The 20,296-nt window shown below is 46.1% G+C and overlaps 2 protein-coding genes across 2 annotated transcripts; one reads left to right on the plus strand and one right to left on the minus strand.

Moving 5' to 3' along the window:
• The first annotated feature begins 15,064 nt into the window (after positions 1 to 15,064).
• On the plus strand, positions 15,065 to 16,605 carry LOC128272775 (zinc finger and SCAN domain-containing protein 31-like). Its single transcript, XM_053010648.1, has 3 exons — positions 15,065 to 15,198; positions 15,267 to 15,466; positions 15,533 to 16,605. The coding sequence occupies exons 1-3, from the start codon at positions 15,100 to 15,102 to the stop codon at positions 16,455 to 16,457; spliced, it is 1,224 nt and encodes a 407-aa protein (XP_052866608.1). The 5' UTR covers positions 15,065 to 15,099; the 3' UTR covers positions 16,458 to 16,605.
• Positions 16,606 to 17,497: 892 nt separating this feature from the next.
• Positions 17,498 to 20,099, minus strand: LOC128271769 (SUMO-activating enzyme subunit 2). The gene is made up of 6 exons (XM_053009404.1): positions 20,013 to 20,099; positions 19,771 to 19,929; positions 19,515 to 19,669; positions 19,156 to 19,443; positions 18,556 to 19,091; positions 17,498 to 18,478 (listed from the first exon to the last, which is right to left on the minus strand). Exons 2-6 carry the CDS (start codon positions 19,912 to 19,914, stop codon positions 17,622 to 17,624), a joined length of 1,980 nt encoding a protein of 659 aa, XP_052865364.1. The 5' UTR covers positions 19,915 to 19,929; positions 20,013 to 20,099; the 3' UTR covers positions 17,498 to 17,621.
• Positions 20,100 to 20,296: the final 197 nt, after the last annotated feature.

Consider the following 20,296-nt stretch of genomic DNA (forward strand, 5'->3'; position numbering starts at 1 on the left):
GACGGTGTTCGTTACTACGCTGACGAAACACCGTCCGTGACGGACAGTGAAACGGACGGTGAAAGTCTCAGCTAAATGGACTCTAAAGCTCATTCTGACAAAGGTTATTTTATGGCAAACTAACTGACAGATTCGATTTGTTTGTTTACATTAGAACGGTGCACCAGTCTGTATGTGTGTTATGTGTGTTTGCCAAACATTTTACGCAGTAGACGGCGATACTGCGGGTCAGTTTAGCTCGTTTTACTTAGCCCCTTATCATAGAACTCGATTCGAGTCCTCGAACGTTCATTCCGTTCATTTTGAGTTCATTTTGTTATAGCTTTCTCTTTCTGTCTTCTCTCTTGCTGTATTCTGCTTTCTCTCTTGTTGTGTTCACTCGAACGGTACAGTTTCCGTTCGAGATCCATAATAGGGGGGTTAGTTTGTTGGTCACTTGCTGTCTAGATAATGTTCAGTGTAATTTGTAAAACTACAGTACAGACTACAGGTTGTGTCGGTTTATAACGTGTCACGTATGATTCCTGCAATATCGACGAATAACCGTACGCGGACAACAGTTCGCATAGTTGGAATAAATCTGCCAGCGATCACACCACGGCTTCGGTGTGTTGTGTCGGTATTCGAAACAACGGACCTAGTAAACATTGACAAAGTGCTGGATGATTTAGAATTGAATGAGGATAACGGGCGCCGCAACTGCCAGAGAACGATTGGTAATCAATGAAACAAAGAACGCTGTGCAAAATCTTTCTCGTAAGTTTGTCTCATCATTCTAACATTGTGATCTAACCGTTTTGTAGACACCAGAATGCTAATTCAACGCGGAACGGACCTTTGAATGGAGGAAAATCGGAACCAACGTCGGCCAGTGCACGACAAACCTAAGTTGAAGGAAAACGAAAAATCTCGGCTGCGGGATATCGTAATTACGTAGCGAGGCTCCTCGATGCAAACGCCGACGGTGGTCAGTAATTACCGAAATAATAAACTTCAACTTGCGCGGCCAGCACGTCCGCATGGCCGAATGGTTTCTCAGCCGGCACCGACTCAAGCGAGCCGGAGCACAATGACAGAGGAAAGCGTAAGGCGCGATGCTGTGTAAGAATTGGATGCGCCAAAAAGGAGCACCGTTCCGCGAAAACGATTTTACATTTGCCACCCAACAGCGTTGTTCGCTTGCTGGTGTTTGCTTCGGTGGCCGCAGGAGTTGTCGGCCGAGAAGAAGTAATGCTCGCCCAGCGAGGAAAGGCAACGCAGACGCCAAGGCAGTCTAAAGAACCGGAGTCAGCTGAGACGATGAAGCTGCTCCTGACCTACGACGATTATATGAAGGTGCACGCAGTTGAATAGGACCAGTCCAAATCTTGGTCACGCATGGCAGTTTCCATGTTGGAGCACCACAGATGGCAGCCCTTCGGATGCTGGTAAGGATTATCGAAACTATATCGAAACTATAAACTAAATAAAGCACACGTTTGCGAACCAAAACTGTACATCAAGCCAACATGTTGGTACACACCAACCCCGTTCCGAGGCGGTGCCATCTTGCGATGAAGCAATTCCACGGAAATAAAGGCAACCGGCGTGAATGTGGCAACGGTATTTTCCAGTCTCAACGAATACGTCAACGCTGGCGGTACGGAACTAGGCAGTGGGAAACTGGTCGAAAAGCGCAAAATCAACGAGCTCAGTGTGCCAACTGAGCGCAAACCACTTCTGAAGCTACCTTAATGGTAGGTTCAGTTCGACTCATCGATTTCGTCGGATTCGCAAACATCGTCGATTGCCAGAGCGTTGTTGCTTCTCTGATGGGTTATCCGAACCCTCCACTTAACCGATAGATTGTATAGATTGGATAGATTGTAATGCGTTGAGTGCGTAGCAATAAGATTGTAAACCCGGCGATTGTACGTTCGTCGCTGGGTAACGAATTAATTTTGTATTTAAAAAATAAATAAACAAATTAAAAAAAATAATTTTACTGGTTTGCTATAAATTTTTGAATATTTTGCATGCGCTATAATTTTCAACAAAGCTTTATAGCAAAGTAAAATTCCAATACTATAAACTGAGCTTTTTTGACAATCGTCGTTATACTGACCGTTTCTACCGTTAGGGCGTCCGACGGACGGTGAAACGGACGGTGAAACGGACATAGTTGTTCCTTGGGTAGTTAAAGCTGCGTCTAACACTACGAAATGTTGTCGGCGTATTAAAAATGAATTGCACATGAATGTAAATCTCTACAATCTGGAGAACTCTTAGTTTCTCTGTAAGCATTGCCAGAGAATCAATGAGAAAAATACCAGCAATGAAGACACACCACAAACAGCAAGATTGCAATTTGGAAACGAGCATATGTCATGGAAAGATGGATGGAATTATGAAAGCTATCGATACATTGAGTTTTCCTATATTTGAGTTTTTTTTAATTCAGGTCGTTCGGGTTGACAAAAAGAAATTAAATCTCGATGGGCCTGATGGTTTTTGCCACTACTGGATTATTTGAGACGGGAACCTCGTTTTTTTTAGAGGACGGAATTATGGCGGAGGTTCCATCATGGTATGAGGTGCGTTTAGCAGCCAAGATAAATGTGATTTAGCAATAGTTCCTTCACGAATGAACAGTGAAGGTTATGTGGGAGCCGTCTCAGCGGAGACTGCCCCACAATTGAACACCTCGATCTGACGATCGTAGACGGGAGCAGTCGAGCGTCAGTACCACCTGACAGCCGAACGCCAAACGTACGTTCTCTTCTTTCGCTGTCTGCCGACGCGTCCGGACATGCTCCGGCACGCTCACGGTCGACTCACGTCTAACATTAACATCCAAGTGTACAAACTATCATAAATCTGATAATAAATGAGCAAATCCACATATTTGTGCTCATTAGCTAAAGAGAGAAAAAGGAAGAATGATAAGAAGAAAACGAGAGAGATAAGGAGATAAACGGAAGAGACCGCGAGAAGGATAGACAGAGACAAATAGAAAGTGGAGAGAGATAGAAGGACATGAGAGAAAGAACGCAACGCAAGCAAATCAGGCGATAGAAAAACCCGGAAGAGCAGTTAGAGTCACGCAGAAGGTCAAAAGGGCAAGGTCAGGAATATTTTATCGATGTGTAAGGGGGGTTTGCTATAACCGCACTCACACATACCATAGCAACGTAGAATATCCAGATTTTCCTCTTTACCTATTGGAATGAAAGAGATGTAGGCGGAAGAACGATGTAGACAGAGATGATTATAGGCGGAAAAACGATGTAGAGAGAGCTCTAGATGTAGGTGGGAGAACAGTAGTAATCACGAGAATGTTGTCGACAGAGAATACAGGATATATGGGGCACGAACTACAACGAGATAGAAGAAAGCAGCGTCGGGAATTGTCGGACTTCAACTTTGAACGTTATTGAACGTTCATAACCGGTCCCAGTCCATTAGGCGACACTAGGCCAACAGTAAGATAGCGAATCGTAGCCAATAAGATCTAGCGCGCCTGAAAGACCAGCTGAAAACATCTGTTCCAGATATAGTCTCAAGCTCGAAAAGAAAAATGTGATGAACCGTTCAGGACCCTGCACCACCCGAAAACAACCCATTCTATTTCCAACGCAGAGATGGCCGACGGCGAACGACAGCATAGATGCTCGTAAGCAACAACATCCGACGCCTAAAAGAACCAACGGCGGGGTTTTTCCAACACAGAGACGACCGGCGCGATAACTGCAGCCACAACAGCACCGAAAAACCCACCATAAACGGCTGGGTAAACCATAGACACAGGATGCAGCACAGGAAAATGAAGCACTACCCAGCAGTTACCTGGGATCGCAACACGAAAAGACGACGGCACTTTGGTCCTGTAGGACACACCACCAACCGAGGGGTTTTTCCAATGCAGCAAACGATCGGCGACTGCAGGGGTAAACTAACGACACAAGATACAGCGTTGAGAACGGGCAAGACGATCACGGGTAGCGACGGCACCGACGGAACGCGGAGGACGAATCCATAAAAAGAAATAGATTTTAATAAACAGGCTCAGTAAGTCGCAGTTGGATTCAGTAAAGAAACGGAATCAGTCGTTCAGATCAGTTCAGTCAGTCAGTTCACTTCAGTTCAGTTCGGAGAAGAGTTCAGTTCGAACCTTGCAAACCAGTGCGTGAGTCATTCAGTCGCGATACACGAATTACGGAGTCCGTTACATTTATGGTGACAGCGGTTTAAATGTTCAGCCTCAACAATTAGGGGCCTTTACATACCGACGGGTGCTGGCCGCCGTTTTTATTTATTTATTTATTTATTTATTTATTAGCAAAAATTTGACAATGGCCAAATGAGCCTAGTTGACAAAAGAAAAAAAAATCTAGCTAACCAAAACAAAGCCCTAGCTAGCCTAACTCTGCGACTGGCGAAGACGAAGAGAAAAAACCGGTAACCAGACATTAAAAGGACGCGAGGTCAAGGACACTACGACACTGACGAATAGACATGTTATAATCCACAATGGACGAACAGAGATTATACGTACGACACATAGACAATACAGGATCATTGTGTCCCGCAACAGTAATTCGTGGAACAGTTCTTATCTCCATGTCAGTTCTACGTCTAAGGTAACGAGCAGGAGCACAAAGGTCTAGCTTGGCTAGTAGTTGCGGTGCATCAATAGCACCGCACAACAGTTTAAAGATAAACATAGCCTGAGCTGACCGTCTCCTATGTTCAAGCGACCTCAGCCCGAGCAGCAAACAACGAGTATTGTAGTTAGGCACATTGTCGTTGTCATACCAACCCAGCCTGTGCACGGCTGCTCTTGTAAACTTACGTTGTATGGACTCAATGCGGTCGCGCCAACACTGATGATAGGGGTGCCATACAATGCAAGCGTACTCGAGAATAGGACGAACAAGAGAACAGTATAGAACTTTAAGACAGGTCACTCCACGAAACTCGGAAGACATACGTATAACGAAGCCCAAAATGCGGTTGGCGCGACATATCAAATCGGCATAGTGAGCAGACAGACTTAACCTCACATCTAACGTAACACCTAAATCACGAATCACGTCAACTCGCGGAACAACTGCTGAGTCAATGGTATAGTTAAAAAAACTGGGACAGAACGCTTAGTAAACGAGATGACATAACACTTGCCAACATTGAGGGACATGCCGTTACAAACACACCAATATACGAGACGATCAAGCATAGCCTGCAGTACCTGACAATCAGACAGAGCACTAACGGGCAGGAACAATTTAAGATCGTCAGCATACATTAGATGACACTCTGGAGGAAGTTGAAAAGAAAGGTCATTATTAAATAATAAAAACAAGAGTGGTCCCAGATTACTACCTTGAGGAACTCCAGAGACATTGGTGAACACAGAAGACAAGTACCGTTCAACTCTAACACGAATGGCGCGATTAGATAGGTACGAATGGAACCAGCGCACAAGCAACGAGCACATCCCTAATTTGGCAAGCTTAGACGACACAATAATATGTGAGACTCTGTCAAATGCAGCCATAAAGTCAGTATAAATAGCATCCACCTGCAGACCTTTGTCAATATTAGAATAGCAACCATTCAAAAAATTTAGAAGGTTTGTCTGGACGGATCTACGCGGAACAAAGCCATGTTGCTGGTCAGAGATATACGATTTAGTGCAGGACTGCAGGTGCCTCGACACGACTATTTCGAACAGTTTGCTGCATGCACATAGAATGGATATGCCTCTATAATTTTCGACACATTCCTTTTTGCCCTGCTTATGAATAGGGATCATCCACGATTCCTTCCACATCGATGGAAAAGTCCCAGTAGATAAAGATTGTGAAAATAAAATCAGTAGTGGGGCAGTCAGCGCCGAACCACACTCTTTGAGAATGACAGAGGGAATGTTATCCGGGCCCGGATTAAAAGAGAGTTTCAAATCGTTAATGGCATTTACAACAGCAAACTCCGAAACAGTCGGTAAAGGAACGTCAAGAGAATCAGAAGGCACAAGTGACAGAGCCTCACTGCGGTGCCAGACGGCACGTAACTGTTACGCGCAACACGTAACTTGGTGTCAAATGTGTTTCGTGCCGTGTGGCAGGTCTGAAATATAACAGCAACAGAAACAACTAGTAAGAGAAATGTCAAACTTGTTTACATTCGTGTTTTTGGCCCGAGAAAATAGAAATCGGAGGGGTAAGTTGATTTCTGAATAATCTTTTCGCTTTTTTTAGATATTGTTGCTGTACCAGCAAGATGGGATTGAACAAAGTGACAAAAGGCCAATCGTCCGGCACCAGGACCGCACATCCAGGATCATCCGGATCCATATTATACTGGGAGTGATCACGAAGAAATAAATGCTTGGTGCCATGCTTGCAATTATGCTGGTTTATTCTCTGCTAAGATTGTTTTGTACAGAAATCTGTAAGCTTGTGTTTCCAGCTATGCCTCGGGGAAATCCCGGACGGCGTCTGGCGTGCAGCTTGTTACTCGTCGCGAAAGGATGGGCGACGCCGAGTCCGTCGGTGAATGGTTTGTAGGTAAAAACCGCAGGTAGGAGCGAGAGATGGTTCCATGGATAACATACGCGTCATTATTCATGCTGAAGTCGAAAGAAGCACTTGCTGTTGGTTTCAGTTTAGAGTTTCAGTTACTACGATTGTGGAACTTCATTCTCTTCGTCTCGCTACGTTAAAGGTTGGTGCTGTTGTTCTATAGTTAGGTAGTTCGGCAACAGTGTTTTAAAGTGAATTTGATTTAAAAATTTTTGTTAGTAGAAATGGCACTGATTGTTAACGATCCGGAGTGGACTCATAATTTACGGATCATCATCAACAACGTGCAGAGGCGTCGAGATGAGCGGAGACGCGGTCGACGAACATGGTGGGTGCGACCAATCTTCTTTCATCGGAAAGAAGACGGCAACGTTCTGCTTCACCGCAAGCAAACAGGCACCGCATACAACAAGAGCAGATCAACGACACAATAACCATCTTTTTTGCTCAGGTTTGCTATCCATTTTATTGCTGAAATGGAGATAAACTTATAGTTAAAATTCAAAATAACGTCACAAATAAGAATCTTTGCTTGTTAACAAACCTCTGTTTTCGTCTGTTTGTAAACAAACCTCTGTTTTCGTCTGTTGACGTCGTGTTATGCGCCTCGTTATAGGGTCTGCAGACCCACAAAGCTTTTGACACCTACTGATCGCTTTACTGTCAAAATTGTCGCGGTAGGAGGCTGTTATATCCGTTGTTTCGTGCCGTGTGGCACCACAGTCAGACAATTGATCGTTGGAAACGATGGTACTGTCAAACTTACTCATAAACAAAGACGCAAATGCTTCACATTTGTCACTAGCTGACGTGAAATGACGAACACCAAAGTACATAGAAACAGGCAAACGGTTACACTTACGTTTAGAGTCTACGTAACGCCAGAAATATTTAGAGTTGGATGAAATAGAACTCTGAATGCGTGCTAAATACCTAGCATACAATTTTTTGTTCAAAGCCTTATAGCGCGCACTGTGTTTAAAAAAATTCAAACGATTAACTGATGAGCGCAGACGCCTAAAGCGTTTGTAATGCCTAGCCCTAATCTTCTTTAGATATACTAATCGTAATGTAGACCACGGTGGGTTCTGTCGGGGGCGCATTAACGGTACGGTGTCATGGAAAAAGCCATTCATTGTGTCGCAGAACAACTTTACGTTCACATTGATATCAGATGAGCACAGAAGAAGACACCAGTCCGTGGCCATGATGAGGGAATGTAGTCGAGCGAAATCGGCCCGCCGAAAATCTAAGTAAGCCTGCAACGGTTCGGTTCTAGACTTGCAGCTTGGCGGGGTAATTCGGGTAGCACTATACAGATCTCCAGCGCTGGATGGAACCGATCCACGGGCGTGAGGGCCTCTACCGACTCGTGAACCACGGTACGCTGATCGAGTTCTGAGTCAACGAACACCAGATCAAGGCAACGTCCAAGGATATTGCCAATCTTGTTCAGCTGACGAAGTCCGTGGAAGTTAACGGTATCCACGAAGACAGCAGCAGCACCAGACGCCGGTGAACTCTGCACACCCAGTACGTCCCAGTCGATCGCAGGCTGGTTAAAATCACCCAGTAGCAGAACGTGATCGCAAGGGTCCATATGACGTAATGCCCCCGCGAGATCCTGATGTAATTGCACCAGCGTAGGAACGTCGTGGCTGAGATCGGGAGGCAGATAAATGGTTCCCACATAGAACGCGTGACGATTCATCTGCACCCGAATCCAGATCTGCTCGTAGGCACGCTCACCGGAGGAATCCACCATACGGCAATCGATGCCTCGACGAACTGCAAGCGCCACGCCGCCACCACGTGATCGCCCAGTCAACGCGCGGGAACGGTCGCAGCGATGCACATCGAACGAGTCACCGAAAGCGGCGGACGGCACAGATGCATCCAACCACGTTTCGGTGAGTGAAATGATGTCCCAATCGCACTCCTCGATAGATAGGTTGACGGCACTCAGCTTAGAGCGCAGGCCACGCACATTCTGATAATAGCACCGAAGAGTGCAGACGTCGGTGCGGCAAGTGCTTTCAGGCTTGCGGCGAGTGCGGCTTTCAGGTATCAGCTACTTATTAGATGGCACATTTATGACGTTATCCTGACGAGGCCTCTTCCGTTGGTGCAAGGGAGACCCAAACGAGCGATTTCCGTAAAGCAGAGCCACCTCGGAGAATCGTGGAGGGGTCGACTCGCGTGCCATCGTACTGATATCAGGTAAACAAGACTGGTCGGCTAACAATGGAGCGAAGGCGACGGGCGATGAGGATGTAGGATGTCGTCTGTCCTGCACTGGTGAAGGCTTGGCCACAAACTCCCGGAAGAGCACACCGTTGGGCCAAGTGGATGGTGTCAGCGCAATGTCCCGCAAGGCCAGCGGTACACCGACTTTGAAAGATAGGAAAGTTACCGACGCGATATCCCTATCCCTCGGCAGCAACCGCCTAACAACAATATCCGTGCAGTTGAGGCTCTTCGTCACCATGTCACTGACCTGCTCCTCGGTGACATCGGTTGCCAACCGCGACAGGAACAGCCACAATTTAGGTGGAGGTGTCGCCACCGTGCCTATGGTGAACTTTTCGGCAGTGCCAACGGCCAGAGGAGGGGGGCGTTGCACACTGTTCTCCGCAGCCCGAAGAGTGGCCGGCTCCATCACGGCCGACGCATACGATCCGGTTTTGATGCCCTCCGCTGCAATGTCGCGGGCGCCGACCGGGTCTCGATGCTTCGCCGAGTGAGACCCGGAGCAGTGAGTGAGCAGTGAGAAGCGGTGCTCCATCTCCGTGAGAATCTCAGTCTTGAGCTCGTTGAACAGCGGGGCGAGATCACGCATGAGAGCCGCCATCATACGTTTGGCACTGCCGTCATTCTGGGCACCAAGGCAATTTGGGCAGATCCACTGGAGCTGCGGATTACGGGCCAGCTCCTTACGGCACGTCGCTGAGACCCCGAGACACTTTCCATGAAAGGCATCACCGCAGATGCCAGTGCATAAGACGGGGATTTCGTCAGCAGCGAAGGATCCCGCGCAGGAGGAGCAAGAACCGGACATGGTGATATTGGTCGTTAGTAATCCGAATCCCGATATCCAGTGAAGTGTTGGTGATGCGGCACGCGACACAGTGATGAGATGAACGATAGTGTGTAGTGGTGACGTTGACCAGCCAAACTTCCCGAAACGATGATGCGGTGAGATAGTGGTGAGTGACGACGCGTTGATAGTCAGGCACGGGTAGTAGTGCAGTGCCGAAGCGCGGATATGATGCGTAGTATTAGTGGCGGGAGCAGAACGAAGCGCAAATTGACGAAAACAAGGCAGCGATCAGCTGATGACGCCAAACAATTCGCGACGAAATGCAAAGCACAGACGCGCACAGGACTCTTATCACGAACAGGCAGCAAGGCAGTGATACCAAGGTAACCGAAAAACACGAATCAAGCCACGGCACAGTGATAAGTCACAAAAAAAAAACACGAGTGTAACACAGAGCGCAACAAGGGACGTCCGAACGCTACGAATGACGCTACGAACGCTGTTTTAACCTTTCAGACCCGGTACCGTGCGTACAAGGACCGGTTGGTCGATCAGGCGACCTATCGGAGGTATCGTGGCGCGGTGATCATCGTCCAGCTTCGATATCGCGAGAAGCTGGCAGCACGCGCCGAACGCTGCCGGTTCATGTCCATCGTCCGTAAGGTGCGTGGCATGACGGACTCCACCGATGGGATCTCGTCGTACGCCACGAAGGGACAGGGCGGCACACCAATGCCAGCATCTCCTGCGCCACCTCCACCGCCAGCCACAGACTCGGCCAGGGTGCAGGTTGAAATCTCCCTCACCTTAGGATTCTATCAAGCGACTGTTAACATGCAACAATCGCCAAAACCGCCGCAACCACCACCACCGACGACGGTGACTACGTCTCGCTCTAGTGGTACTAATAGTAGCGGCGGCGGTGGTAGCAACGGGTGGAGCAACGGAGGCAGCGCGCCTTCGTTCACCGAAAAGTACTACAAGAAGAATCGCCTCTACTACGTGAGGAAGAAGTACAGCGAAGAGTCCGACTTCGATGAAGATCACGAAGAGCCGTCGGAATCGGACTCGGAAGATTCGCGCCCGACGTTTGATGAGACTGCGCACGCGGCCGGAAATGAGCACCCGCCACGTAGCGGCAGCACCAGTGTGCAGGTGGAAAGTGCTCAAATCCCCGGCGGAGAAATTGCCGGAGGACAACAGCAACCACTCCGCAATCAGACCACTGATCATAGCCACCCGTCGGAAGGCAGCTGTAGCTGCTGCTGCAGTCGGTGGCCCGCTAGGCAGATTCGACGCCGGGTTAATGGTAATCTCGGTACCAGAACATGTTGCTGGTAGCAGCGGCGGTGGTACATCGGCCTCGAGTCCGGGCCACTCAGTGTCCTTCGCTAACCCGCTCGTGACCGTCGTGACGACAACAGGCTACTCGGCAGCCCCAGGATCATCACCTGGCAAGAGTTTGATTTTCGAGCTGAATGGTTTTCCGAGGAAAGAAGTCAATGCCTCGGTGCAGTCGCTGCAGACGGAGACATGTTTCTACGAGCAGAATAATCGCTACAAGCTGCTGCCAGCCGATGTGCACCGGACGCTACACTGGACCCTGAAGGAGTGCGAGGCGTCTGATCAGCTGCATAGCGCGTCGGCGATGGTGGCCAGCCCCATACTGATCGAGGACGGGCCTCGGTTCAACTACTCGACCGCCAGCAGGACAAACAGTGTCAGCCTTTGCCGCGATCGCGGCCTAAACTTTATCCATCGAACTGAAGTATCGACTCGCTATCTGTTCGGTTTCGGGCGTCCGGTCGGAAAGGATCCCCAAACGATTCTGGGAGTGCTCCACGTTCCGACGACGCAGTGTCAGTATACCGAGCACCACATTCCGGCGAACGATTTATATGAGACGATCGGAAGCAGCAAAGAGGACTTGTACTTCGTGCCACTACCTGAGCAAGGCCGCCGTGCGATGGAGGAGATAAACGTGAAATATGAGTTCGCGTTTACGATTGGAACCTGTAATACAACACAAATCTGTTTGTGAACGTGTTGAAGCGGAATACAACAGGGTAGGCCGAATGAACATTCACCGGAGAAAAATACGGGGGCGAGTGTTGTTTGTAAATAGAGCGTATCCCTTCTCCGGTGATAGTTAAACGATAAGTGGTAGCGCGAGGAAGGTCAACTCAACCCAGGTCCTGTAAACGGTTCAAGCGTTCGATCCTCGACGCTTCAAGGTGGACCGTTGACCGGGAGAGCGGGTCGACGACCGAGGGACCGAGTGACGCGCAAAAGGCAAAAAGGAACGGAATCGCAGCAGTTGCGAGGAGACGAACAGAACGAGTAATGTTTTAGCACTCGGTGCTTGTATCACATCGTTCAAAAAGTCCCGGGACTACCATAGAAATGGCGCTAATAATGCCATTCATATACCAGGGTTCGGAAGTACCAACCTTCAGATAAGGTGTGTCAAAATTTGATGTAATTCGAAGCATAACCAAGAAAGCTATAGTGGTTAAAGTGACGCTACATTTGCAATCGTGAAAAAATAGACCAAAGCGAGTTTCGTGTATTGATAAAACATTGTTTTCTAATGGGGAAAAACACTGTTCAAGCTCAGCAATGGCTTGAAAAACGTTATCCGGACTCTACTCCGTCGAAACCAACCATTTATCAGTGGAATGCAACTTCAAACGTGGTTGTGCTGATACAAATGATGCGGAACGTTCGGGTCAGCCAAATGAGGCAGTAACTCCCGAAAACATCAAACAAGTATTGAAAATCGTGGTGGGAGACCGCAAAATGAAAATGCACGAGATAGCTGAGATGGTGAACATATTTGCCATATTTTACAAGAGCAGAAATAGCCATATTTTGCATGGCCATATTTTGCATGACCAGAATTAGTCATATTTTGCATGACCAGAATTAGCCATATTTTGCATGACCAGAATTAGCCATATTTTGCATGACCAGAATTAGCCATATTTTGCATGACCAGATTTAGCCATATTTTACAACAGCAAAGATAGCCATATTTTGCATGACCAGAATTAGCCATATTTTACAAGAGCAGAAAATGACCAGAATTAGCCATATTTTGCATGACCAGAATTAGCCATATTTTGCATGACCAGAATAAGCCATATTTTGCATGACCAGAATTAGCCATTTTTTAAATGACCAGAAATAGCCATACTTTGCATGACCACAATTAGCCACATTTTGCCTGACCAGAATTAGCAATATTTTGTATGACCAGAATTAGCCATATTTTACAAGAGCAGAAATAGCCATGTTTTGCATGACCACAATTTTTTTTATAAAACGTTTATTCTAGTATATACAGATATTCGCAATTTGACAACAATGAAACATAGTTTTTACAGAGAACATGCTAGGACTTCTACATCGATCGCAGCATCTTTGTTGCCAATGATGTGGATGATGTAGTTTGAGAAAACGCTAAGAATCGCAACTCGTGACCTTGCTCTAATTCGATTCAGAGTAGGCCAGTGAAGATCTTTGAAACAAAAGTGTGACCCTGGAGAAATTCGGCTGATCCGGCGCATCAAGTAGTCCCACGCTACCGACACACGGGGACATGTTGTGAATTTGTGCTCCAGGGTTTCAACTGCGGGACAGTAGGAGCAGGCCGGGGTGTTAGCTCTTCCCGTCCGGAAGAGGTGGTCAGCATTCAGTATTTTGTTATTTGCCAGCAGATACAGGGAGGACCTCTGGCTAGGTGTGAGGTGTCGCGAGCTGATGTTTGCCCACACTCTCCGCCACAAAATATGTGGGGACGTTTGGGCCACCCTTGGGTCCGCGAGTGTGTCAGTGGCGACGAGGCGAAGCTTCCGTGTTGATGGTGTTTCACGAAGGGCTATTGGCACATATGCCAGGTGTTCTATAACCCTTCGGAGGCACGGATAATTTGACGGGATATTTTGTATGTTTGGTGGGTTCCCAGCGTTGGTGATGTGTTCCGAGCCGATCACCAGACAACGTTGCTCCGAGAGATATCGGTTTGTCAGCAGAGCCTGCGCGTTGATGAACGGAATGTGTAGGTTCATCCCACCTCGCTTCCGGGGTAGTGCCAGTTGGTGAAGGGGTATTCGCATACCACCAGAGCCATTCCATAGTAGAGATCCAATAATGTGAGAGACCTTTTATTTCACGCATGACCGTACAGTTGCTTTGGCGCAGGAATGTCCGCAACACCCTCGCCACGCATACCACGGCTAACTCGGGCCGCGGAGGCTACCTTCCCTTGTCATACCTCTTTGTCCAGTTGCTTGGCTGGGGTACTTAGCAGTGCGCGACATTACGCCATACGGACGACGGCGATACGGTGAGGCGGCCTCCGTTCTGAGCAGTGGTTCCCAAGGTTGGTTTAAGCCGTTCCCGAACTACGACACCGTGGTAACATAAGTAATTTGAAGACTTCATAAAAATTCCAAAATTTGTTGAAAATGTCGCCGGATCATCAACCATTCCCTGGCAGTTGCTGCGCACATCGTTCTCATTCAATTCCAAGTCATCCAGCACTCGTCTAACCTGCAACGAAACGGATGCTCATTTCACTAAATACATTTCTTTACACCTTACTTACCGTTATAATGTTTGAACTGATTCAAAACATATCGCCGCACACCAAATGCTCGTTCCAAAACCAAATGAATGGCAATACACCATTCATTCATGCCGTCGGGTACATGCTGGATCTGGATCGGGTACAGTCGCTGTGTATGTATCTGGCGGCAGCGGGGTTTGGCCGGGTACGCTTGACGGCGTTTTTACTATTTGTCGATGGGCCAAGTACGAAGCTAAAATAGAACAAGACATCAATCGGTGCACATAACTATAATTGTTGAAACGATTAGTTTAACTCATAACACGGAACAACCAACGAACTAAACGAAACGAACTATACTGACCCGTCGTCGCCGTCTACTGCGTAGAATGTTTGGCAAACACACATAATACACATACACACCGGTACACCGTTCTAATGTAAACAAACAAATCGAATCTGTCTGTTTATTCGCCATAAAATAAGCCTTTTCAAAACGGTGAGCTTTAATGTGTACCTTTTGCCGACGATACGAACGGTTGTCGTCGTTATAACGACGAATACCGTCCCGGACGGGACTGTTGTCGTCGTCTGAACGACGACTACCGTTCGTTCATGTGTCAGCGTCGTCGGCGCGCCGACGATCCGAAAGCTCGTGGCTCCTTGGGACGTGCGTGCTTCGTGTGTGCGAAGTGACAAACACTTTATTTGACAGATGACATATCGATGTGCTATAAACTAACGTTATTATGGACGCTAACGGTTGGGTTTGCCTTACTTTAGCCACGACATCTAGGCTTCGCTTGGACTTTCTATAGTCAAGGTGGAATGGTGCGAGCAGGCAACTTTCTGTAGTTCCGCAGTTTGTTTACGACGATTGTTTGTCAAGTTTTCTACGAGTGTTTTTATCAAGATACTTCTCAAAAATGATTGAATTATGCCGATGTTGTTGCCACTGGACTAAGAGCATGGATTTTGGTAACAATGATGCAGCTTCGGTTGTGTTAAGGATATTTGGAATAAAGGTAACGATACTATCATAATGCAATTCTTTTGAGGTGTATTGCGTGGTCATTCCTCCTTCTTTCGATAGTTTCACCAGTTTGAGTTCCTGCCCAACATCCTCTGCGAACAATGCGTTGCGCTACTCGATTGTTGTAATAAGTTTTACGACCAAATAAAGAGTGCAGAAGCAACCCTAATGAAGCTGCAAAAGGACAATAAATTAGAAGTCGCACTGAGTACGCCACCGGACTGCAGTGGAGGATCTTTGTGTTGCGACATAGATATATTGTACGATATCGAACACATCAACGCACAGAATACAGAGATTGAGGTGGAACAATATATTTCCGACAGTTTCAACGAAGAAAGATCTGACGAAAGGGAACGTGCTTCTCCGATAGAGCAGCTAATTGATCTTGCCATCGTTCCGATCGTTGAAGAACCTCAGTTTGTTAACGAGCCTTTGGACGAAGATATAGAAGCAAATGCTACTGTGACGGAAGAAGTGGAACGACATACCGCGAAGCCACTTGAAATTGAAGCTTTGGGTAAGGAACTAAAATGGCAACTACAACATGCTACTAAAACTTCAAACGAAAATGATGCTGTCAAGCTAACGGAAAAGTGGACGGATACTAAGCTAAAACAGACACATATGAAACACTTAGGCTCTAACAGAAGCAGGTCGACCATTGAAGAAATGGATGAGGTGGTTAATACATCGAAGAAAATCTCTCACAAATGCTATATCTGCGATCAAGAGCTGTTAAGTAGAAACGGGCTGCATCAGCACCTGCTTTCACATGAATCGCTTCTTCCATATCATTGTAAAAACTGCAGCACTGCCGAACGGTCGATTGAATTTCGAACGATTGTTGCACTAAACAATCACTTCGAAACGCACACGTTTCCGCATCCGTGCGCACTGTGCCCGTTACGTTTCCGGACCATCACATCTTGCAAACAACATGCAAGTAAAGATCACACCAAGATCACGGAATTAACGTGTCATATTTGTGGGGCATTCTTTGTTCAACAACACAAATTCCGTAAACATATTGCTGTTCACCGTAACTTGCAGACGGAGCGCTATAAGTGTAAATCATGCTCGAAATTATTCCAATCGAGTACGCTGCTCCGGCGTCATGAATTAATACATTCCGACGACGCTACTGGACAAAAAATGAAACACTCCCGAGGGAGCTGCTTTACGCCAACAGTTATCCCCGAGCTTGTGTTGAGCCTGGATGCTCGTATTACGCCCCCCGATTGGACCTGATGTGGTCGCATTATCGTATGCACTATAAAATGTTCGAATGTAATCATTGCAAACAAAGTTTTTCGAACAATTACACATTGGAGCGGCACATTGAAGTCGTCCATTTGAACGTTCGAAAGCATGAGTGTACAATTTGTGGAAAGCGATACGCGTATGGTCACAAATTGCGTGAGCATATTGACTGGCATTATGGGGTGCGGAATAAGTGTTGCAAGTACTGTCCCAAAACGTTCACTTTTTCGGGGAATCTCACTCTACACGAGAGGAAACACACTGGATTTAAACCATACTCTTGTGAGCAATGTGGTGAATGTTTTACGATTCGCCGAAGTTTAAACAATCACCAAAAACATCATCAATCGACGGACCCGAAAAGCAGTCAAGAATCAACCAAAGCAAAGTGAACGTAATGTAATAGAGCAGAGCTAGAACTGAAAAATAAGAGGTTCAAGAAACCTGAATTTCGGGTGATTCAATAAAAATAAAACATTTGATCATCATACTAAGCTATGTATTGTTCTCTGGTTCGTCCGATCGTCGAGTACGCATGTGTTGTGTGGCATCCGCATAAGCAATGCTGGATTGATTGCATTGATGCTTGAGGATCATTAGGAGTATCGAACTTTCGCTCACTAGGTCCACCGTCCACAACAAAAAAGACTGCCGCGGTTAGCTTTATTTGGATAGAAAACATTTTATTTATATGATCAGAATTTTACCATGTACATTAAGAAGATCAAAAATTATCATTAATTTGCCATGAATGATAAACAGCTTTCAATGCTTTCAAACAATAGGCTGGCTGGCAATAATCTTGGCATTTATCTATATACAAATGTGCAATGAATGTTTCACGATTCATTGCACAAGCATCTCGGACGAACTACATCCAAATTAAGTTTATTTTTATGTTTTTTTAAGAACATAGGATTCGTTTGATGCACCCAATGGAAGCATTTGACTAATAAAACAAAATTGATAGATCTGTTCAGATAGTGCACTTGAACGGATGAACAAAACAAATGGTTTTAAATGGTTAGATATATGCTTTATTAAATGTTTTGTTAATTTTTATTACATCGACAAGTTTGCAAAGTGAAATGAAAGAAGAAAAATATGACACCTTCTACCGACTATCATACGCTTTCTGCTGCTGCCAGATACTTAGTCATCCATGATGATCACATCATCTTCATCTTCATCTGGTTGAACTGTTACTTTCATTTTCTTGCTCGCTGGTTCTTCCGGTTCGCCGGTATATTTTCGCTTCTCTACACCCGAACGGCTGGTGCTGGGTTTCGCTTGGTTGGAGAACGGCACGCTTGACGAACAAGCTTGTTCCTCATTCTCGATCAGTATGCAGACGTCGGTGTCATCATCATCGGTGTTAGCAAGAAACCGTGTTTTTTTATTGCTAGACGCGCTGCCGTTTTCAGCAACGGAAGTAGACGGTAGCGTATCATCGTGTATGACATCTTCTGCTTCTTTCGGTTTCAACGAATCAGGATCAGCAACAATGTCGAAAAGAGCTTCTTCGCGAGCAGGATCTTTATGTAGCACTGTAATGCTAAGCTCGTAGTTTTGCACAAAATCGTCAGCCTTCAGCACGCACCCATTGACAATGTTCAGTTGCTCGAGCTTTTTCTCACAGTTTCGATCAGTTTCACCTTCCTCCGACGAGATTACGATTGTACCTGTGCCATCAAGAACTACGTCCGGACTGATCATGTTTAGTGCCTTGATGAGAATATCGTCACGCAATTCGCGAACAGTAACATTTTTCGTGTCTACTCTAAGCACCACTTCCGGTTTTGCCGTACACACGTAACATTTTGGATTCGGTGGCACGATGGTACGCTCGGGAACAAACACTTGATTTCGTCCATTGAGACGAAGGCGTACGTATACCGAGCGACATTTGTCGTACTCTTCCTTGAGAACACGAAATGCCAGCATCACAACGAATCCAGCAGTAATCGCGTTAGTTGTAGCTATTGCAGGAATAATGTTCCCAGCCATTGCTGTGACGGTGAGAAAAAAAAAACAATTATATAAGCCAAGGAACCAAGGAACTCGTTTACCAATACTCTACACTCACATTTGATTTCGAAACGGCTTTTGCAAGTAATTCCAAATGCATGTGCCCGAATGTTGGCACAAGCAGCAACAAAATCCATGGCGTGTTTGTAGTCTTTATCCCACACTAGATGATCACCTTCTGGAAGTTTTTTGAAATCTTCTTTCAAAACCTTGATGCTCGAGGCAAACATTCTGGCCGACTGGGCTAGGCTGGGTACTTGCTGGTCTCGTAGCACGCTGTCAGTAGCAGCAACATTTTCATTGCATTCCTGTTCGTCGAGTGAATCCCACTGGGTAGGAATTGGAGGCTGCCGATTCTTCCACAAGTTGGCCATGCTCAGCAAGTATTGAATGTCGTCGACGAATAGTTTATTGAAAACTTTCTTAACATCAAACTTACACTGAATGGCCCAGGCGCGTGTATTCACACGATCTACGTTTCCCTTTTCGTTCGCCTCTTTCGCTAAAGCCGCTTTTCCAACGTCGGCACCAGCTTCAGGATCAGCTGTATCTGGAGATACTTCCTCGTCGTCGTTGTATTCGCCGAAAAGTTGACTGAGGAAACATAAATACAACATGGCAATATCTATTCATACCCCTCATTTAGTTTCTTCATTACTTAAACAAATGTTTCGCCCAGACTATACAGTGAATTGGCTCGGATGGTGTGTTGCGAATGGTGCATCCGGGAAACGATTTTTGTGCCGCCTTAGGAACGCACTCGTAGCACTGTGTCAGTCCTCGTTTTATCAGCTCAACCTGGCCGTTATACCCTGCGGTGCCGGATTCAATCAGTGGAATGTCTGCCGTTAGACATAAGCGGTTCACGTGGTTGCGAGCCGCCCGATTATCGAGTGCATTAAGTACGAGAGAAAACTGTTGGAAAAAGTTGACACCGTAGTCAGAGCTGTAAGATAACGTCAAATGTTGCTTCAGCGTCTAGAAAATGTCCTGCTAAATCAGTGAGGCTACTCTTACGTAGAAATGCTGTCATGGTAAGCTTTGATGTTCGCATTTGGATTGAAGGTAAGAGCACTTTCGCGAGCCACATTTGCCTTCGATTTTCCGACATGCTCTTTGTGAAACAAAAATTGTCTGTTTAAGTTGCTCACATCGATAGTGTCCAAGTCGATCTGAAAATTAAGTGAAACGAATTTAAGCGTAATTCTAACGATCTTAAAGTTAAACTTAACTAGACGATATCAAAATTAAATGCGCGTTTCAGGGTACTCACGATCTCTATGTTTAAGAATCCCGACATAACTAGGTTCTTCAAAACTTCACATCCAATACCGCCTGCTCCAACTACCAGTACCTTCGACTTAGCAATTTTCTCCTGAAGTCCTTTCGCGAACACACCTTCAATTTGTGCCGCCATGTTTCTGATATTTCTCTTAAAACGAGACAAAAGGACGAAACAGATTCTGACGAAACAGTGCCTTCTACAATATCAATGTGTTCGGCTGATAAAATTACACGTTTGAAACAAACTCGGAATGCGAAACTTGTAAAACTATTCTCTATCTTTTACTGCAAACCAAGATGAAAAGCTTTCACTGCCGCTTGTAAATTAAATGACAGGCAGACTGATTTGATAAATGATGCCAAATAGGAAACAATACGTTCCCGAAGGGAAACTAAAGGAAGATGTTTGCATGCAATGTGCATAGTTTTTAGATGTTATTTTAAAATAAATTATTTCTGTTTTCGCTTGATTTCACTTGATTACTAAACGATCATAATTTTTCGAATATTACAAG

This window comes from Anopheles cruzii, chromosome 3 (assembly GCF_943734635.1).
Source record: "Anopheles cruzii chromosome 3, idAnoCruzAS_RS32_06, whole genome shotgun sequence".
In the NCBI taxonomy this organism is placed as follows: Eukaryota; Metazoa; Arthropoda; class Insecta; order Diptera; family Culicidae; genus Anopheles; species Anopheles cruzii.

Coding starts and splice junctions, on each gene's coding strand:
- LOC128271769 (XM_053009404.1), bottom strand. CDS start 19,914: ATGGCGGCACAAATTGAAGGTGTGTTCGCGAAAGGACTTCAGGAGAAA. Junction 19,670..19,770: donor GATTCTTAAACATAGAGATC/GTGAGTACCCTG, acceptor CTTAATTTTCAG/ATCGACTTGGACACTATCGA. Junction 19,092..19,155: donor TGGGCGAAACATTTGTTTAA/GTAATGAAGAAA, acceptor ATGTTTCCTCAG/TCAACTTTTCGGCGAATACA.
- LOC128272775 (XM_053010648.1), top strand. CDS start 15,100: ATGATTGAATTATGCCGATGTTGTTGCCACTGGACTAAGAGCATGGAT. Junction 15,199..15,266: donor TAAGGATATTTGGAATAAAG/GTAACGATACTA, acceptor TTCTTTCGATAG/TTTCACCAGTTTGAGTTCCT. Junction 15,467..15,532: donor TGTTGCGACATAGATATATT/GTACGATATCGA, acceptor TATTTCCGACAG/TTTCAACGAAGAAAGATCTG.